This window comes from Carcharhinus amblyrhynchos, chromosome 4 (genome assembly GCF_965287045.1).
Source record: "Carcharhinus amblyrhynchos chromosome 4, sCarAmb.v2.hapA, whole genome shotgun sequence".
NCBI classification, from domain to species: domain Eukaryota; kingdom Metazoa; phylum Chordata; class Chondrichthyes; order Carcharhiniformes; family Carcharhinidae; genus Carcharhinus; species Carcharhinus amblyrhynchos.
The window spans coordinates 2857351-2873278 of NC_137327.1; the positions used below are offsets into that span (position 1 = coordinate 2857351).

A 15928-nucleotide genomic window follows, 5' to 3' on the forward strand; every position below is an offset into this window, starting at 1 on the left:
ACACCCTCGAAATGGAGCTGTTCCCTGCACGCCTCCAATTCTGGCCTTTCCTTTGCTGTATCACTGGTGCCTGGGCCCCGTGTCCTGTAAACCCCTCCCCGAATCTCTCCTCCTCTCTGCCCTCATGTCAAAAACTCCTTAAAACTTGCCTCTTTCACCAGGCTTTTGGTCACCTATTCTTTCACTGTGTAACTCATTGCCGGATTTTGTCTGCTGACATTCCTTTGGAGTTCCCCATCATGTTTTGCTATGTTATCTATATTTAAATACACGTTTGATTTGACGTATTATTGTCACATGTATTAGCATCAGTGAAAAATATTGTTTCTTGTGCACTATACAGACAGTTGTTGAAGTTGTTGAAACTTTATTTTGAAACTCTGTCTCACCCTGTTCCACTCCCCCAGTACAGTTCCAAGGGGGGGTGTGTCTCACTGTATCTAACCCTGTGCTGTCCCTGTCCTGGGAATGTTTGATGGGGACAGTGTAGAGGGAGCTTTACTCTGTATCTAACCCCGTGCTGTACCTGTCCTGGGAATGTTTGATGGGGACAGTGTAGAGGGAGCTTTACTCTGTATCTAACCCCGTGCTGTACCTGTCCTGGGAATGTTTGATGGGGGACAGTGTAGAGGGAGCTTTACTCTGTATCTAACCCCGTGCTGTACCTATCCTGGGAGTGTTTGATGGGGGGACAGTGTAGAGGGAGCTTTACTCTGTATCTAACCCCGTGCTGTACCTGTCATGGGAGTGTTTGATGGGGGGACAGTGTAGAGGGAGCTTTACTCTGTATCTAACCCCGTGCTGTACCTGTCCTGGGAGTGTTTGATGGGGGACAGTGTAAAGGGAGCTTTACTCTGTATCTAACCCCGTGCTGTACCTGTCATGGGAGTGTTTGATGGGGGGGACAGTGTAGAGGGAGCTTTACTCTGTATCTAACCCTGTGCTGTACCTGTCCTGGGAGTGTTTGATGGGGGGGACAGTGTAGAGGGAGCTTTACTCTGTATCTAACCCCGTGCTGTACCTGTCCTGGGAGTGTTTGATGGGGGACAGTGTAGAGGGAGCTTTACTCTGTATCTAACCCCGTGCTGTACCTGTCCTGGGAGTGTTTGATGGGGGGGACAGTGTAGAGGGAGCTTTACTCTGTATCTAACCCCGTGCTGTACCTGTCCTGGGAGTGTTTGATGGGGGGGACAGTGTAGAGGGAGCTTTACTCTGTATCTAACCCCGTGCTGTACCTGTCCTGGGAGTGTTTGATGGGGACAGTGTAGAGGGAGCTTTACTCTGTATCTAACCCCGTGCTGTACCTGTCCTGGGAGTGTTTGAGGGGGCAATGCCCAGGGATCTTAAATTGTTCTTCAAGGTCACTGAGGTGAATTAGATTACGCTCTTTCTGTCAGTCCCTTCTCCCTCATGCAGCCTATTTGTACAGCTTCCTCTAAAGAAACGATGAAATAACTGGTTCTGATAGGTATCAGTTTGTTATCAGGCTTGTGTATCTCACGGTCCTACACTCTCTGCTGCTCAGTCAGGAGGGTGTGAATTGAAGTTGTGCTGACGCTCTGAGTGCCGTACCAGGAGCTGTATTTTGGGTAACACATTAGACCAAGTCTCTGCCTTCCGTCTGTGATGAATGTTAAAATTCCGTCGTGTGATTTGACATGCGGGAAAAGTCGCTGCCATATCCTGGTTAATGGTTTTCGCTGTAGCAAATCATTAGAAACTGATTATCTGGTCATTATCACCCCTCTTTGTGGGAGCTTGCTGTGCACAAATTGACTGCTGAGTTTCCTACATAACACGAGTAAACACATTTCCTTAACTGCTGCTTTGCTATGACTCCCCTTGTGAGAGGCACTATAGAAATGCAAGGTTTTAGTTATTGTTAGTTGAGCTTTATATCCAGGCTGGGGGGACTGAGAGTTCTGGTATGATTTGTGATGTGCCATGTTGATCTTCCATATCCCTCTCTTTTTTGATTGAAGCTCTGAATTCTTGTTATTAACTATCGGGAAGTTTTCTCTCTGCTCCTTTTAAGATTTTCCTGTACTGCAAAGTTATCTTTTGAAGATTTGGAATTCCCATAAAGTTCTGATATTTTTGCTTCTGAAAGTGAGAGCAGAGGAGGAAATGGAATCAAAGTGGAAATTAGTGTATCTGCTGTGGGACAGACTTTGAAAAAATTCTATTTTTTAAAAAACATCCAAGATCGCTGGCTTTATAAATAAAGGGAGAGCATACAAATGTGAGGAAGTTTAGCTAAATCACTTTTCAAATTGATTCAAATGATGGAAGTGTTGCTGGGGGGCCCAGCTCTCATTATCCCTCCCTAATTCTCTTGAGAAGGTGATGGGGAGCTGCCATCTTGAACCACTGCAGTCCATGTGATGTAGGTACACCCAGAATGCTGTTAGTGAGAGAGTTCCAGGATTTTGACCCAACGATAATGAAGAAACTGCAATATATTTCCAAGTCAGGATGGTGTGTGGCTTGGAGGGGAACCTCCAGGTGGTGGTGGTGGTGTTCCCAGGTAGTTGCTGCCCTTCTAGATAGAGATGGCGTGAAGGTGTTTGGAAGGTGCTGTCTAAGGAGCCTTGGTGCGTTTCTGCAGTGCATCTTGTAGATGGTACACACGGTTGCCACTGTGCATCGAGGGATTGGATGTCTGTAGAAAGGGTAGTTATCAAGCGACTGTTTTGTTCTGGATGGTGTTGAGCTTCTTGAGTGACGGAACTGCATTCGGCCAGACAATTGGGGAATATTCCATCGCACTCCTGACTTGTGCCTTTTAGATGGTAGACAGGCTCTAGGGAGTCAGGAGGTGAGTTACTCACTGTAGGATTCCCAGCCTCTGACCTGCTCTTGAAACTACAGTATTTATATAGCTAGTCCAAATCACTTTCTGGTCAATGGTAACTCCCAGAATGTTGATAATGGGGGATTCAGTGATGGTGATGCCTTTGAATGTCAAAGGGAGATGGTTAGATTCTGTCTTGTTGGAGATACTCATTGCCTGGCAGTTGTGTGGCACAAATGTTACTTGCCATTTGTTAGTTCAAGGATATTTTCCAGGTCTTGCTGCATTTGGACACGAACTGTTTCAGTATCTGAGGAGTTGGGAATGATGCTGAATTTACAATCACCAAGTGAATATCCCCATATCTGATCCTATAATGAATGATCTAACAGATTAGACTCCAGCTGATATGTTATTCCTAATTCTGCGTGGCGCGCGTGAGGGAGTGGATTTCGAGGAGATTTGCTCATGTGTGATGTGGAGGAGGTGGAAAATCTGGGGTTATTCTTTGAGTCGAGGTGGCGAAGGGGAGATTTAATCGATGTGTTCAAAATCATGACTAGTTTTGTAAGAGGAAATAAGATGGAATCTTTGCATTGATGGGGGAGGAAGGGAGGAGAGTTGATAATTTCCTCCTCATTGCTGGGAGAGAGAAAACAGGAGGAGAATGAGGAATGTTCTTCACAGGAGTTAGTGGAACCCGGACTGCAGTGTCAGGGCGGTGAAGGAGATTCAGTAGTAACTTTTACAGGGTGAATTCTCCAGGGCAGTTGGAGGTGGGGGAAGAGCTGCTGCCCTCGCCATGAAAGAGAAACAAAAGGATAAATAGTTGAAGCAAAATGCAAGCGAGTGGGATGAACTGGATTGTGGTTCCAAAACCCCCAGCATGGGCCCAATGCACAGTTCCTCTTTGTGATATGATTCTATAATTAAAGGGGCAGCGATCTCACCGAGAGAAGAATGTCTGACGTTCCGGGAGGGGGATGAGCTTCCTGTCCCAACATTTCCAGAGTTCATATCTGGATGGATATTCTGATGACAGGTCTTTTGTTTGCGGAGAGAACATAAGAAATAGGAGCAGGAGTAGGCCATCTAGCCCTTCGAGCCTGCCCCGCCATTCAATAAGATCATGGCTGATCTGTCGTGGCTCAGTTCCACATTCCCACCCTCTCCCCATAACCCTTAATCCCCTCTCTTATCAAAAACCCATCAACCCGCGTCTTAAAAATATTTAGCGAGGTAGCCTCCACCACTTCAACGGGCAGAGAATTCCAGAGATTCACCACCCTTTGAGTGAAGAAGTTCCTCCTCAACTCCGTTCTAAACCACCCCCCCTTTATCTTGAGGCTGTGCCCCCTAGTCCTACTGTCCTTTCTGAGCGGGAGAGGTTGTCTGCAGCACCCACTTTGAGAGACTGGGGAAAGTTTTGCTGCTTTTGGCAGTGTCCAGGGCCTGGCACCTTCCTGGGCAAAGAAGTTCTGCTTGGGTGTTTCTTGCCCTTTATAGTGTGTGCATGTTGAAGTGTATGGTACGTGTACAGTGCGTGTGTCTGCCACCGTGTAGCTGCACACCTTGCAGCCCAGCTAACAGAGTGTGACAGTCTGCCCCTCAGTGGAAATAGCGAGGCATCTTGAGGGGAATTGCTTGATAGAGCAGACGCAGCACGGTTTCGTTAAGGGGAAGTCGTGTCTGATGAATTTACTGGAGTTCTATGAGGATGTGTCTAGGGCGGTGGATAGAGGAGAGCCGGTGGATGTGGTCGGTCTTGATTTTCAGAAGGCGTTTGACAAGGTACCTCACAAGAGGTTATTGCAGAAGGTCAGGGGACAGGGAGTTGGGGGTAGGGTGTTAGCGTGGATAGAGGATTGGTTGTCAAATAGGAGGCAGAGAGTGGGGGTCAATGGGTGCTATTCGGATTGGCGGATGGTGACTAGTGGAGTGCCCCAGGGGTCGGTGCTGGGGCCTCAGCTATTTACCATTTATATAGATGATCTGGAGGAGGGAACCGAGTGTAGGGTGTCGAAATTTGCTGATGACACCAAGATTGGTGGAAAGGCAAATTGCGCGGAGGGTGTGGAGAGTCTGCAGAAGGATCTAGATAGGCTGGGCGAATGGGCCAGGAAATGGCAAATGGAATTTAATGTTGGCAAGTGCGAGGTGGTCCACTTTGGTAGGAATAATGGTAGGAAGGATTATTACTTACATGGCGAAAAACTGCAGCAGGCGACGGTGCAGAGGGACCTCGGGGTCCTTGTGCATGAGTCGCAAAAACCCAGCTTGCAGGTGCAGCAGGTGGTCAGGAAGGCGAATGGGATGCTGGCCTTCATAGCGAGGGGGATTGAATATAAAAGTAGGGAGGTCTTGCTGCAGCTGTATAGGGCATTGGTGAGGCCGCAGCTGGAGTACTGTGTGCAGTTTTGGGCGCCGTACTTACGCAAGGATATTTTGGCCTTGGAGGGAGTGCAGAGGAGGTTTACTAGGCTGATGCCGGAGTTGAGGGGATTGAGCTATGAGGAGAGGCTGAATAAACTAGGCTTGTACTCGTTAGAGTTTAGAAGAATGAGGGGAGATCTCATTGAGATGTATAAGATGATGAATGGGATGGATAGGATAGAGGTGGAGAGACTCTTCCCGCTCAGAAAGGACAGTAGGACTAGGGGGCACAGCCTCAAGATAAAGGGGGGGCGGTTTAGAACGGAGTTGAGGAGGAACTTCTTCACTCAAAGGGTGGTGAATCTCTGGAATTCTTTGCCCGTTGAAGTGGTGGAGGCTGCCTCGCTAAATATTTTTAAGACGCGGGTTGATGGGTTTTTGATAAGAGAGGGGATTAAGGGTTATGGGGAGAGGGCGGGAATGTGGAACTGAGACACGACAGATCAGCCATGATCTTATTGAATGGGGGGGCAGGCTCGAAGGGCTAGATGGCCTACTCCTGCTCCTATTTCTTATTTCTTATGTTCTTATGGAAATGGTGTCTTGGTTTACAAGGCAAATCTTGGCCAGTTTCCAGTGCATGCCTTTCACGCTTTATTTGTAAGATTATAAAAGCGGTTGATCTGTGTGTAGAATTCAGTTGGTTTGGAGTGTGTGGGAAGGGCAGTTGTTAATGATCCTCTCCCTGTTTACAGGTGAGAGGCTGACCTTGGGGCTATTGCTGGCAGTATTTGTGAAGGTTGTGGTATAAGGCAGGTGATCAGGTGTGAAAGAGCTTGCTGGGAAGATGGCAGTAATTGTACAGTAGATAGTGCCAGGTTCCACCCTGACCCCTCAGGGAATGTGACCTCCAACTAATCAACTCTTTTATTGCAAGAAGAATTCCGCTAGTCAGAAGTGTGAGGACATTGTGAGCCGCTCCAGACTTCTTGGTGAGGTTTCTGCAGGTTCAGCATTTTCCTGCAGGAGCTTGAGAAACTCCCAACTCAACATTCCGACAGTGTGATTCCAGGCTGAGATTCCAAACCCGAGTTACATCGACACACAGCTGCGAGGACTGGATAAAGGATTATCACTAGTTACAGCAGTCTCATTTTAACACAGTCATGATGATAAAACGAATAGACTGAGACCTGTTGCTGCTGTTACATTTCAGTATCAATGTGTCTCACCCCCTCCCCCCCGACCCCTCAAACGTTTGGCAATAAATGTTGCAATTAGTGCTTAAAAAAAAGAGCAGCGTGACAAAAGCTGAATTAATTAATTTTATGTAATTTTTAACTGTTCTCTACCTTTGTTTCTTTATGGTCTTTATTTTCCTTCTCCCTCCCCTCCCCACTCTTTCTCCCTACTTCATCCCCCCGCTATCCGTTTTCTATATTCTACCTCTCCCATTTCCACCCCGTCCCCAATCCTCCCAACATCTTCATCTGTCACAGTTTACCCTCTGATTTTAGCTTCTCTGCTGTTTGGCCATTCACACCTTCTATTCTCTCTGTGGGCTGCCATTAGCAGCATTTCCCCTGGTTTCTGTGGCTATGACTCATCTTTCATTCCCTCCCCCTGCTGTATAAATATCTCCCACTTTTTTTATCTTCTAGCTTTGACAAAGGGTCATCTGGACTCAAAACGTCAGCTCTTTTCCCTCCTTACAGATGCTGCCAGACCTGCTGAGATTTTCCAGCATTTCCTGTTGTGGTGGCATGGACAAGTTTGGGCACATATTTCCACGCTGCAAACCTCTGTGATTCTGTAAACTATAATTGTTTCCAAATGGCTCACAGAGACTCAGCGAGTGAGAAATTTGTGGGTGAGGGAATGCTGCCCCGTCGGAGGGTCAGCGCCGAGGGAGTGCTGCCCCGTCGGAGGGTCAGCGCCAAGGGAGTGCTGCCCCGTCGGAGGGTCAGCGCCAAGGGAGTGCTGCCCTGTCGGAGGGTCAGCGCCAAGGGAGTGCTGCCCTGTCGGAGGGTCAGCGCCAAGGGAGTGCTGCCCTGTCGGAGGGTCAGTACTGAGGGAGTGCCGCACTGTCAGAGGGTCAGTGCTGAGGGAGTGCTGCCCTGTCGGAGGGTCAGCGCCGAGGGAGTGCCGCACTGTCAGAGGGTCAGTACTGAGGGAGTGCCGCACTGTCAGAGGGTCAGTGCTGAGGGAGTGCCGCACTGTCAGAGGGTCAGTGCTGAGGGAGTGCCGCACTGTCAGAGGGTCAGTGCTGAGGGAGTGCCGCACTGTCAGAGGGTCAGTGCTGAGGGAGTGCCGCACTGTCAGAGGGTCAGTGCTGAGGGAGTGCCGCACTGTCAGAGGGTCAGTACTGAGGGAGCGCCGCACTGTCAGAGGGTCAGTGCTGAGGGAGCGCCGCACTGTCAGAGGGTCAGTGCTGAGGGAGTGCCGCACTGTCAGAGGGTCAGTGCTGAGGGAGTGCCGCACTGTCATGTGTCCCACCTTTCAAATGAGATATTGTACAAGGCCCTGCCTGATATCTCAGGTGGATATAAAGAAGTCTGTGGGGTTATTGGAAGTGTTGCTATGAAGTTATCCCAATATCCTTCAATGTCTCGCCAGTGTGAGACCTCAACTCAACTGAGAAATGTTCCAAATCGATTTTCACTTATTCGAGTAATTGAATTTGCTTAAACCTGTCTTATCCAGCGCTCAGAATTAAATAACAAACGTCTAAATTCAGAAAGGAACTGCTTGTCGTGCTGTTTGTGACCTTAATGTCAGGACCAGGACATTCCGGCTGCAATTAGGAAATATTCCTTCACAAAAACAGCGGCAAACGTGTGAAAATGGCAGGAAAGGCAGTTGATTCTAGCTCAGTGCACCATAAATGGGAAGTTAATCATTCCGTGATACAAAGGGATTTTGGATCGAGGTAGATGGTTGGAGCTAAATCACAGATCAGCCAGGATCCCAGGGTGGTACTTGAGGGGCTGAATGGCCTCCGTTCCTCCCGTTATCACAGGGATTTAACTCGTATGACCTCGTTCCTTGACCCTGTAACAAAAGCGCTGCAGCATTTTGATTGGTTCAGTCTGTGCAGTGGGAAGGATTGAGGTAGTGGATTAACCCGGGCTGGCACGGTGGTTAGCGCCGCTACCTCACAGCGCCAGGGACCCGGGTTCAATTCCCACTTGAGTCTGTGTCTGTGTGGAGTTTGTACATTCTCCCCGTGTCTGCGTGGGTTCCCTCCGGGTGCTGCAGTTTCCTCCCACAGTCTGAAAGATGCGCTGGTTAGGTTAGAAGTGTGGCGACTAGGGGAATTCCACAGTAACTTCATTGCAGTGTTAATGTAAGCTTTACTTGTGACTAATAAATAAACTTGACTTTTTTAAACTCCTTGTCTGGTTCCAAAGGGACAGGCACTGAGTGGAGTTGATTCTGGCTGAAATAAACCGTGTGTGTTTGTGGTTTTGTCTTTTCCCTCAGGAATGTGTGTGAAATGCAGGAAGGGGGTGTACGGTGCCAGTCAGGCCTGCCAGGCCATGGGCAATCTCTACCACACCAACTGCTTCATCTGCTGCTCCTGCGGTGAGTAATCACTCCCGGCTCATCCTGCCGATTCTCCTGTCCCCACGTCTGCGCACTCGTTCACCCATTCCTCCCTCGGAGCGCGCTCCAGGGAATGTCGAGAGTGAAGCAGTGATTTGATTCGGACATTTAGGATTTGAGAAGGAATCGGTGGGAACAAATGGAGAGAAACTTTCTCCGAGTTTGGAGAGTCTGGGATAAGGGAACATCACCTTAAAATCAAAGCTGGATCGGTCCGGGGAATGTTAGAAAACCTGTCTGTGCCCAAAGGGTGGGAAATCTGTGGAACTGTCCCCCTGTGAGAACACTCGGTGCTAACTCAAATAATCAGCTTAAACCCGAGGTTGATAGATTTTTGCTGGATGAAGGCAGAAGGATAGGAAGCCCAGTTGGGTACTGGAGTAAACCTCCCTCCCCCTTCCTCACCTCTCCTCAACATGCTGACTTCTTGTGAGGGTGCTGACAGCTGACTATTCAACTACAAAGGCATCGCAGCTGAATTCACTGTCCTGCAAACCAATCGAATCCAAACATCAGCACGTCGACACAGACGTCTGTTCCATTTCCTACCTGCGTTTATCCAGCTCCTCCTCACATATTGGCACTATTCATCTCAAACCACTCCCAATGGGAGCAGTTCCACATTCCCACCACTCTCTGAGTGAAGAAGTTCCTCCTGAACTCCCTATTCGATTTATTAGTTACCGCTGTCCTACACTGGAATGTGTAGGTCTGTATGGGGGGGACAGGATCAGTCTTGGTGTTGATGCCTCACACGGTGCAATAGCCTGTGACCCGGGCTGTGACATGAAGAACGGCTGCTTCCTGAGTGGTAATTCCTGGAACGCTCCAGCAGCGAATAGATGGGCAGATAGGCCTCGGTGGATCAGTTAATCATTTCCCACCCATCAGTCTTACGTTTTCTCAGTAAACTGTCTCACTTTTTATATAATGCTGATCTTTTACCAACAGGGAGGCGGTTACGAGGGAAGGCGTTCTATAATGTGAATGGGAAAGTCTATTGCGAAGAAGATTTCCTGGTGAGTTTCTTATCCTTTGCTGATTTCAGTAAGATTGACAATGTGGAAACTGTAATGATTGGATCCTGGGGGAGCAGCTCCGCTCTGCGTTCCCGGATTCTGAGCTTGGTCCCTGTTTTAGAGACCATTTCAGGATGATTATTTCTGATAGAATCTTCTCCCACTCACACACCTTTGCAATCCTCCAATCCTGACCCTCTTTTCCATCCTCTATTTTAATTACTTCACCATCAGCTCTCGGGCCCTGAGTAAATGCCATCACTCACTAACATTCCCCAGTCTTTATCCTTACTCCCCACGTTTTCCATCTTTTTGCTCCGTTTCTGTAGCGCCTTTCACAACCTCAGGATGTTCCAATGTGCTCTGCAGCCAGTGAAGTACTTTTTAAAGTCCGCTCACTCTTTTAAAATAAGAGACTTGGCACTCAGTTTATCTTTTGCTTCTCGGAAACAACAATCATAGAAACTAGAAGCAGGAGGAGGCCGATCGACCCTGCTGCCACTGTCCTTAATGGTAGAGATTGAGAGGTTTGGAAGGTGCTGTTGAAGGAGCCTTGGTGAGTTGCTGCTGTGTATCTTGTAGACGTTACACACGGTTGGCACTGTGTGTCGGTGGTGGAGGGAGTGAATGTTTAAGGTGATTGATGGGCTGATTTGCCCTGGATGGTGTTGAGTTTCTTGAGTGTTGTTGGAGCTGCACCCATCCAGGCAAATGGGGAATGTTCTCACACTCCTGACTTGTGTCTTGTAGATAGTAGACAGGCTCTGGGGAGTCAGGAGGTGAGTTACTTTCCACAGGATTCCCAGTCTCTGACCTGCTGTGGTAGTCACAGTATTTCTATGATTAGTCTGGTTGAGTTACTAGTCAATGGTAATCACTGGGATGTTGATTCTGGGGGATTCAGTGATAATAATGCCATTGAATGTCACAGGGCAATGATTAGCTTCACTAATACCCCACAACATGATGGAGGGGACCCTCAATGTGAAGACAGGATTTTGTCTCCACATTGGGAGAGTGCGGTGGTCACTCCTGCTGACCCTATCATGATGTGGGTATGCCGGCGTTGGACTGGCGTAAACACAGTAAAAAGTCTGACAACACCAGGTTTCAGTCCAACCGATTTATTTGATAATAGACTCACAAGCTTTCGGGGTTAGCCCCTTCATCAGGTGAATGACGAATTCACCTGACGAAGTGACTAACCCCAAAAGCTTGTGAGTCTATTATCAAATAAATCGGTTGGACTGAAACCTGGTGTTGTCAGACTTTTTACTGACCCTATCATGGACAGGTGCACCTGCGGCAGGGAGGTTGGTGAGGATGAGGTCGAGTATATATTTCCCTCCCCAACCCCTCCCACTATCCACAGTCCCAGTCTCGCAGCAATGTCCTTCAGAACCCAGCCAGCTCAGTCTGTGGTGAAACCACTGCCATATTCTGTGCCCTTGCCACCCTTGACACTTCCTCCAAGTGGTGGTCAGTGTAGCGGGGCACTGAATCACCAGCTGGGGGGAGGGATGTTTTGCGGTAATCGACAGGGTGTTTCCTTGTCCATGTTTGAACTGAAACCATATCGTCTCTGAGACAGTGTCAGTCTGCTGCTTCACACATCTCCAAACATCATAACATAAGAAATAGGAGCAGGAGTAGGCCATCTATCTCTTCGAGCCTGCCCCGCCATTCAATAAGATCATGGCTGATCTGAAGTGGATCAGTTCCACTTTCCCGCTTTCTCCCCATAACCCTTAATTCCCCCATCTACCAAAAACCTATCTACCCTTGTCTTAAATATATTTAGCGAGGCAGCCTCCACCACTTCAACAGGCAGAGAATTCCAGAGATTCACCACCCTTTGAGTGAAGAAGTTCCTCCTCAACTCCGTTCTAAACTGCACCCCCCCCCCCCTTATCTTGAGGCTGTGCCCTCTAGTCCTGCTGTCCTTTCTAAGCAGGAAGAATCTCTCTACCCTATCCATCCCTTTCTTTATCTTATACGTCTCTATAAGATCCGCCCTCATCCTTCTAAACTCCAACGAGTACAGACCCAGTCTATTTAGCCTCTCTTCATAGTCTAACCTCCTCATCTCCGGTATCAGCCTAGTGAACCTCCTCTGCACTCCCTCCAAGGCCAAAATATCCTTGTGCAAGTGCGGCGACCAAAACTGCACACAGTACTCCAGCCTCACCAGTGCCCTGTACAGTTGCAGCAAGACCTCCCTGCTTTTATATTCTATCCCCCTCGCTATAAAGGCCGGCATCCCATTCGCCTTCTTGATTACCTGCTGCACCTACAGACTGGGTTTTTGCGACTCGTGCACAAGGACCCCCAGGTCCCTCTGCACCGTAGCATGCTGCAGCTTTTCGCCCTTTAAATAGTAATTCCTCCTACTATTATTCCTGCCAAAGTGGATAACCTCACACTTGCTAACATTGTACTCCATCTGCCAGGTCCTCGCCCACTCGCTCAGCCTATCCAGATCTCTCTGCAGACTTTCCACACCCTCCGCACAATTTGCTTTTCCACTCATCTTCGTGTCATCAGCAAATTTTGTCACCCTACACTCAGCCCCCTCCTCCAGATCGTCTATATAAATGGTAAACAGTTGAGGCCCCAGCACCGATCCCTGCGGCACTCCACTAGTCACCAACATTGGCAGAAGATCCCCAGCTGTTAGGAATGGTGACTGGGCTGGATTCACTGCTCCTGCCTCCAGTCAATGTCTGGCTTTATTCTGTTTATACTTCATGGCAGTTTGATAGAATCGCTTGGCTATTTTGGGCATTTAAGTATCAACCACTTTGCGGTGAATCTGGACTCACAAATAATGATGGCACATTTTCTTCCTAAAGGGCATTGTAACTGTTGTTAATGGATTAATTAATGGAATTCCAAATCCACCAGCTGCCGTATCCCCCGAGTATTAGCCTAAGCCTCGGGATTACACATCCAGTGACATTATCGCTGTACCGACACATCCCCGAATGGATGCTCACTCAGAATTGGATACAATAATCTTGAAGTTAACCAGTGTTTTAGAAAGATTTAGCATCATTTCCGTCATTTAGTACCGTGTGCCTGCGTTTTGAAAGCTTCAGGAAATTTGTCACTCATTAAGCAGCGGTTTATATCCCTTATTGATTGGGAAACGGATGGAGAATATTCCGAGGCCGAGAATTAACCGAGGGACACTGACTGTTTCTTGGACAAGAGAAGGAGCAGCTCCCTCATGGATAAATATCTTTGTATCCCTGGGGTCGATGCTGACCAGGACTGAGTGAATTGCTCTCAGTCTGAGCTCACCAATCGATCTCAGTGTAAGGATTTTTAAAAAAATGCCTCAACAACAACTTGTATTCCTACATAGCGCCTTTAATGCTGTAAATCAGCTTTCCTCATAGGAGTGTAATCAACAAAAATTTAACACCCGGCTGCTTGAGGTTTTTATTCGTACAGGGGATGAAGTCTTGCTGGCTCATTCAGCATTTATTGACCATTCCTAATTGCCCTTGATCACTCAGCCATCTTCAGGGGGTATTTAAGAGTCAACTACATTGCTTTGGGTCTGAAGTCACATGTAGGTCAGAACAGGTAAAGGTGGCAGATTTCCTTCCAGTGAGCCAGATAGATTTTTACAATGCTTGCATGGTCATCATTAGGTTTTTAATTCCAGATTTTTATTGAATTCAAATTTCATCATCTGCCTTGGTGGGATTTGAACCCACAGCATTACCCCGGGTCTTTGTATCTCTAATCCAGTGACAGTGCCACTATGCCACTGCCTGTGCTGTTCCTGCCTGTAGGGAGGTCCAAACGTGAGGTCAAAGAGAGAGAATTGAAGGAACATAAGAACATAAGAACATAAGAAATAGGAGCAGGAGTAGGCCATCTAGCCCTTCGAGCCTGCCCCGCCATTCAATAAGATCATGGCTGATCTGTCGTGGCTCAGTTCCACTTTCCCGCCCTCTCCCCATAACCCTTAATCCCCTCTCTTATCAAAAACCCATCAACCCGCTTCTTAAAAATATTTAGCGAGGCAGCCTCCACCACTTCAACGGGCAGAGAATTCCAGAGATTCACCACCCTTTGAGTGAAGAAGTTCCTCCTCAACTCCGTTCTGAACCGCCCCCCCTTTATCTTGAGGCTGTGCCCCCTAGTCCTACTGTCTTTTTTGAGCGGGAAGAGTCTTTCCACCTCTATCCTATCCATCCCATTCATCATCTTATACGTCTCAATGAGATCTCCCCTCATTCTTCTAAACTCTAACGAGTACAAGCCTAGTTTATTCAGCCTCTCCTCATAGCTCAACCCCCTCAACTCCGGTATCAGCCTAGTAAACCTCCTCTGCACTCCCTCCAAGGCCAAAATATCCTTGCGTCTTGTAGGAGAGTGAGGTTTAGCAAGGGAATCCCACAACTGCTCACTGTGGAGTGATTAAAATCAGGAGTGCACAAGAGGCTGTAATCAGAGGCACACACAGATAATACCGGCCTGTGGGGATGGGCGGGTGCCGGGAGAAACCTGGTGGGAATGCTCAGATTTGAGGTGAATATTGGGCGGATTATTGTAGGCTGCTTATTCATTGCTTTGTAATATTGTCCATGTTATATTTGTATGCATTGATTATGTGGAGTGGAATTTTTTTACAGTATTCGGGCTTCCAGCAGACAGCAGACAAGTGTTTTGTGTGTGGACATCTGATAATGGAGATGGTAAGAGATATGGAGAACTCCCAGGATTATTCCCTCCGTAACTGTCGCAGTCACTGTATACCAACGTTGATTTAATCACAGGCTGTGAGGGTTCCGTCTGATAGAAATAGCTTTAATTTGTTTTCTGTATAAGTTTATACTTGGCAATAAATCCATGTTATTGTTAAGCCTGGTATATTTAACCAGTTTTAACACCTACTGAAGCTCTGAGATACCTGTGGCAAACAGTGTAGCCATTTATCCAGTATTAAACTTGAGGAAATTGTTATTTCTCGGACTGACTGACAGCAGTGTTAACTCTGCCTGTACTGAAAGAGGATATGACTTTGAACAGAATGTTAACAGCGGAGAGATATTATAATGATGGGGAGAGCAGAACCAGGCCAGGTTTTGCCACAGTTGATTTTATGACATCATGAATTCTAGCAACCAGCTTATAAAGTAATTGAAAAGGCTTCAAAGTACAAAGGGAGTGAAATAACTCTGCAGTTAAACACTGGGATATTGTCCTGGGCTTCACTGAGAATGTACTTCCTTTGGGGATGGACTTGAATGATAACTGGGCTAACATGGATTCTGTGAACTGTGAGTGTACCAGTGCAGTGGAGGGAGGAGTATTTGGAAAGGGGGGGGTGTTGGTTAGAGCTGTGTTGGGATTGCGGTGAGCTGTAAGCTAACTTCACGCTGTGTTTGTTGTAGATCTTGCAGGCTCTGGGGAAGTCCTATCATCCCGGCTGTTTCCGCTGTGTGCTTTGTAACCAGTGTCTGGATGGAGTACCTTTCACCGTCGATGTGGACAACAACATTTACTGTGTCAAAGATTACCACACGTGAGTGTCCGCCCACCTCTGCCCAGCCAGGCCCACCCCCTCCTTGCCCTGCACATCCCCCCCCCCCCCCCCCCCCCCCCACCCCACTCCTGCCTAGTCCCTCACTGCCCCACCCTGTCCGGTTTGGTCCTGCTCCAGCCCCCGGTACGAGGGACTGAGTTTACGCTGTGTGGTCGCTGTCTCTTTGACAGTGATGGTGCCACCCTGTCTCTGCTGTCCAGATGTTCAGCACTCTTCAGGAACCACAGAGTTGGTCTGAAACACGACGTTCCTGTCCCACTTTGGCCCAGCTGTGAATGGAATTGCACTGCTCCATGGAGCAAGGAAATGGCCTTTAGCTCACTTGGGAATATCTCGCTATGGAGCTTGTTGCTGTTATCCTCGGTATGTTCTGTCCTGGGTTTACTCCGGTGTACTGCTTATTCTATTCTCGGGCGTACTCTGTTCTCGAGGTATATTTTTTGTGTCTAATTTGTGATCTTTTCTTGTCCAGGGTATTTGCTCCAAAGTGTGCATCCTGTGGACATCCCATTCTCCCGGCACAGGTACATTTCCCACATCTCTCTGCTCCCCAATCTGACCCACTCACTGTCT

The 15928-nt window shown here is 48.0% G+C and overlaps 1 protein-coding gene across 1 annotated transcript in view; it reads left to right on the plus strand.

Annotated features, from left to right (window-relative positions):
* LOC145341729 (Wilms tumor protein 1-interacting protein homolog) overlaps positions 1-15928 on the plus strand; it is a 37249-nt gene that overhangs the window by 19296 nt on the left and 2025 nt on the right. Inside the window, exons 2-6 of the mRNA XM_080186590.1 lie at positions 8651-8752; positions 9725-9792; positions 14442-14504; positions 15204-15334; positions 15828-15879. Coding sequence (XP_080042716.1) covers positions 8651-8752; positions 9725-9792; positions 14442-14504; positions 15204-15334; positions 15828-15879 — 416 coding nt within the window. The remainder of the gene's footprint in view (positions 1-8650; positions 8753-9724; positions 9793-14441; positions 14505-15203; positions 15335-15827; positions 15880-15928) is intronic.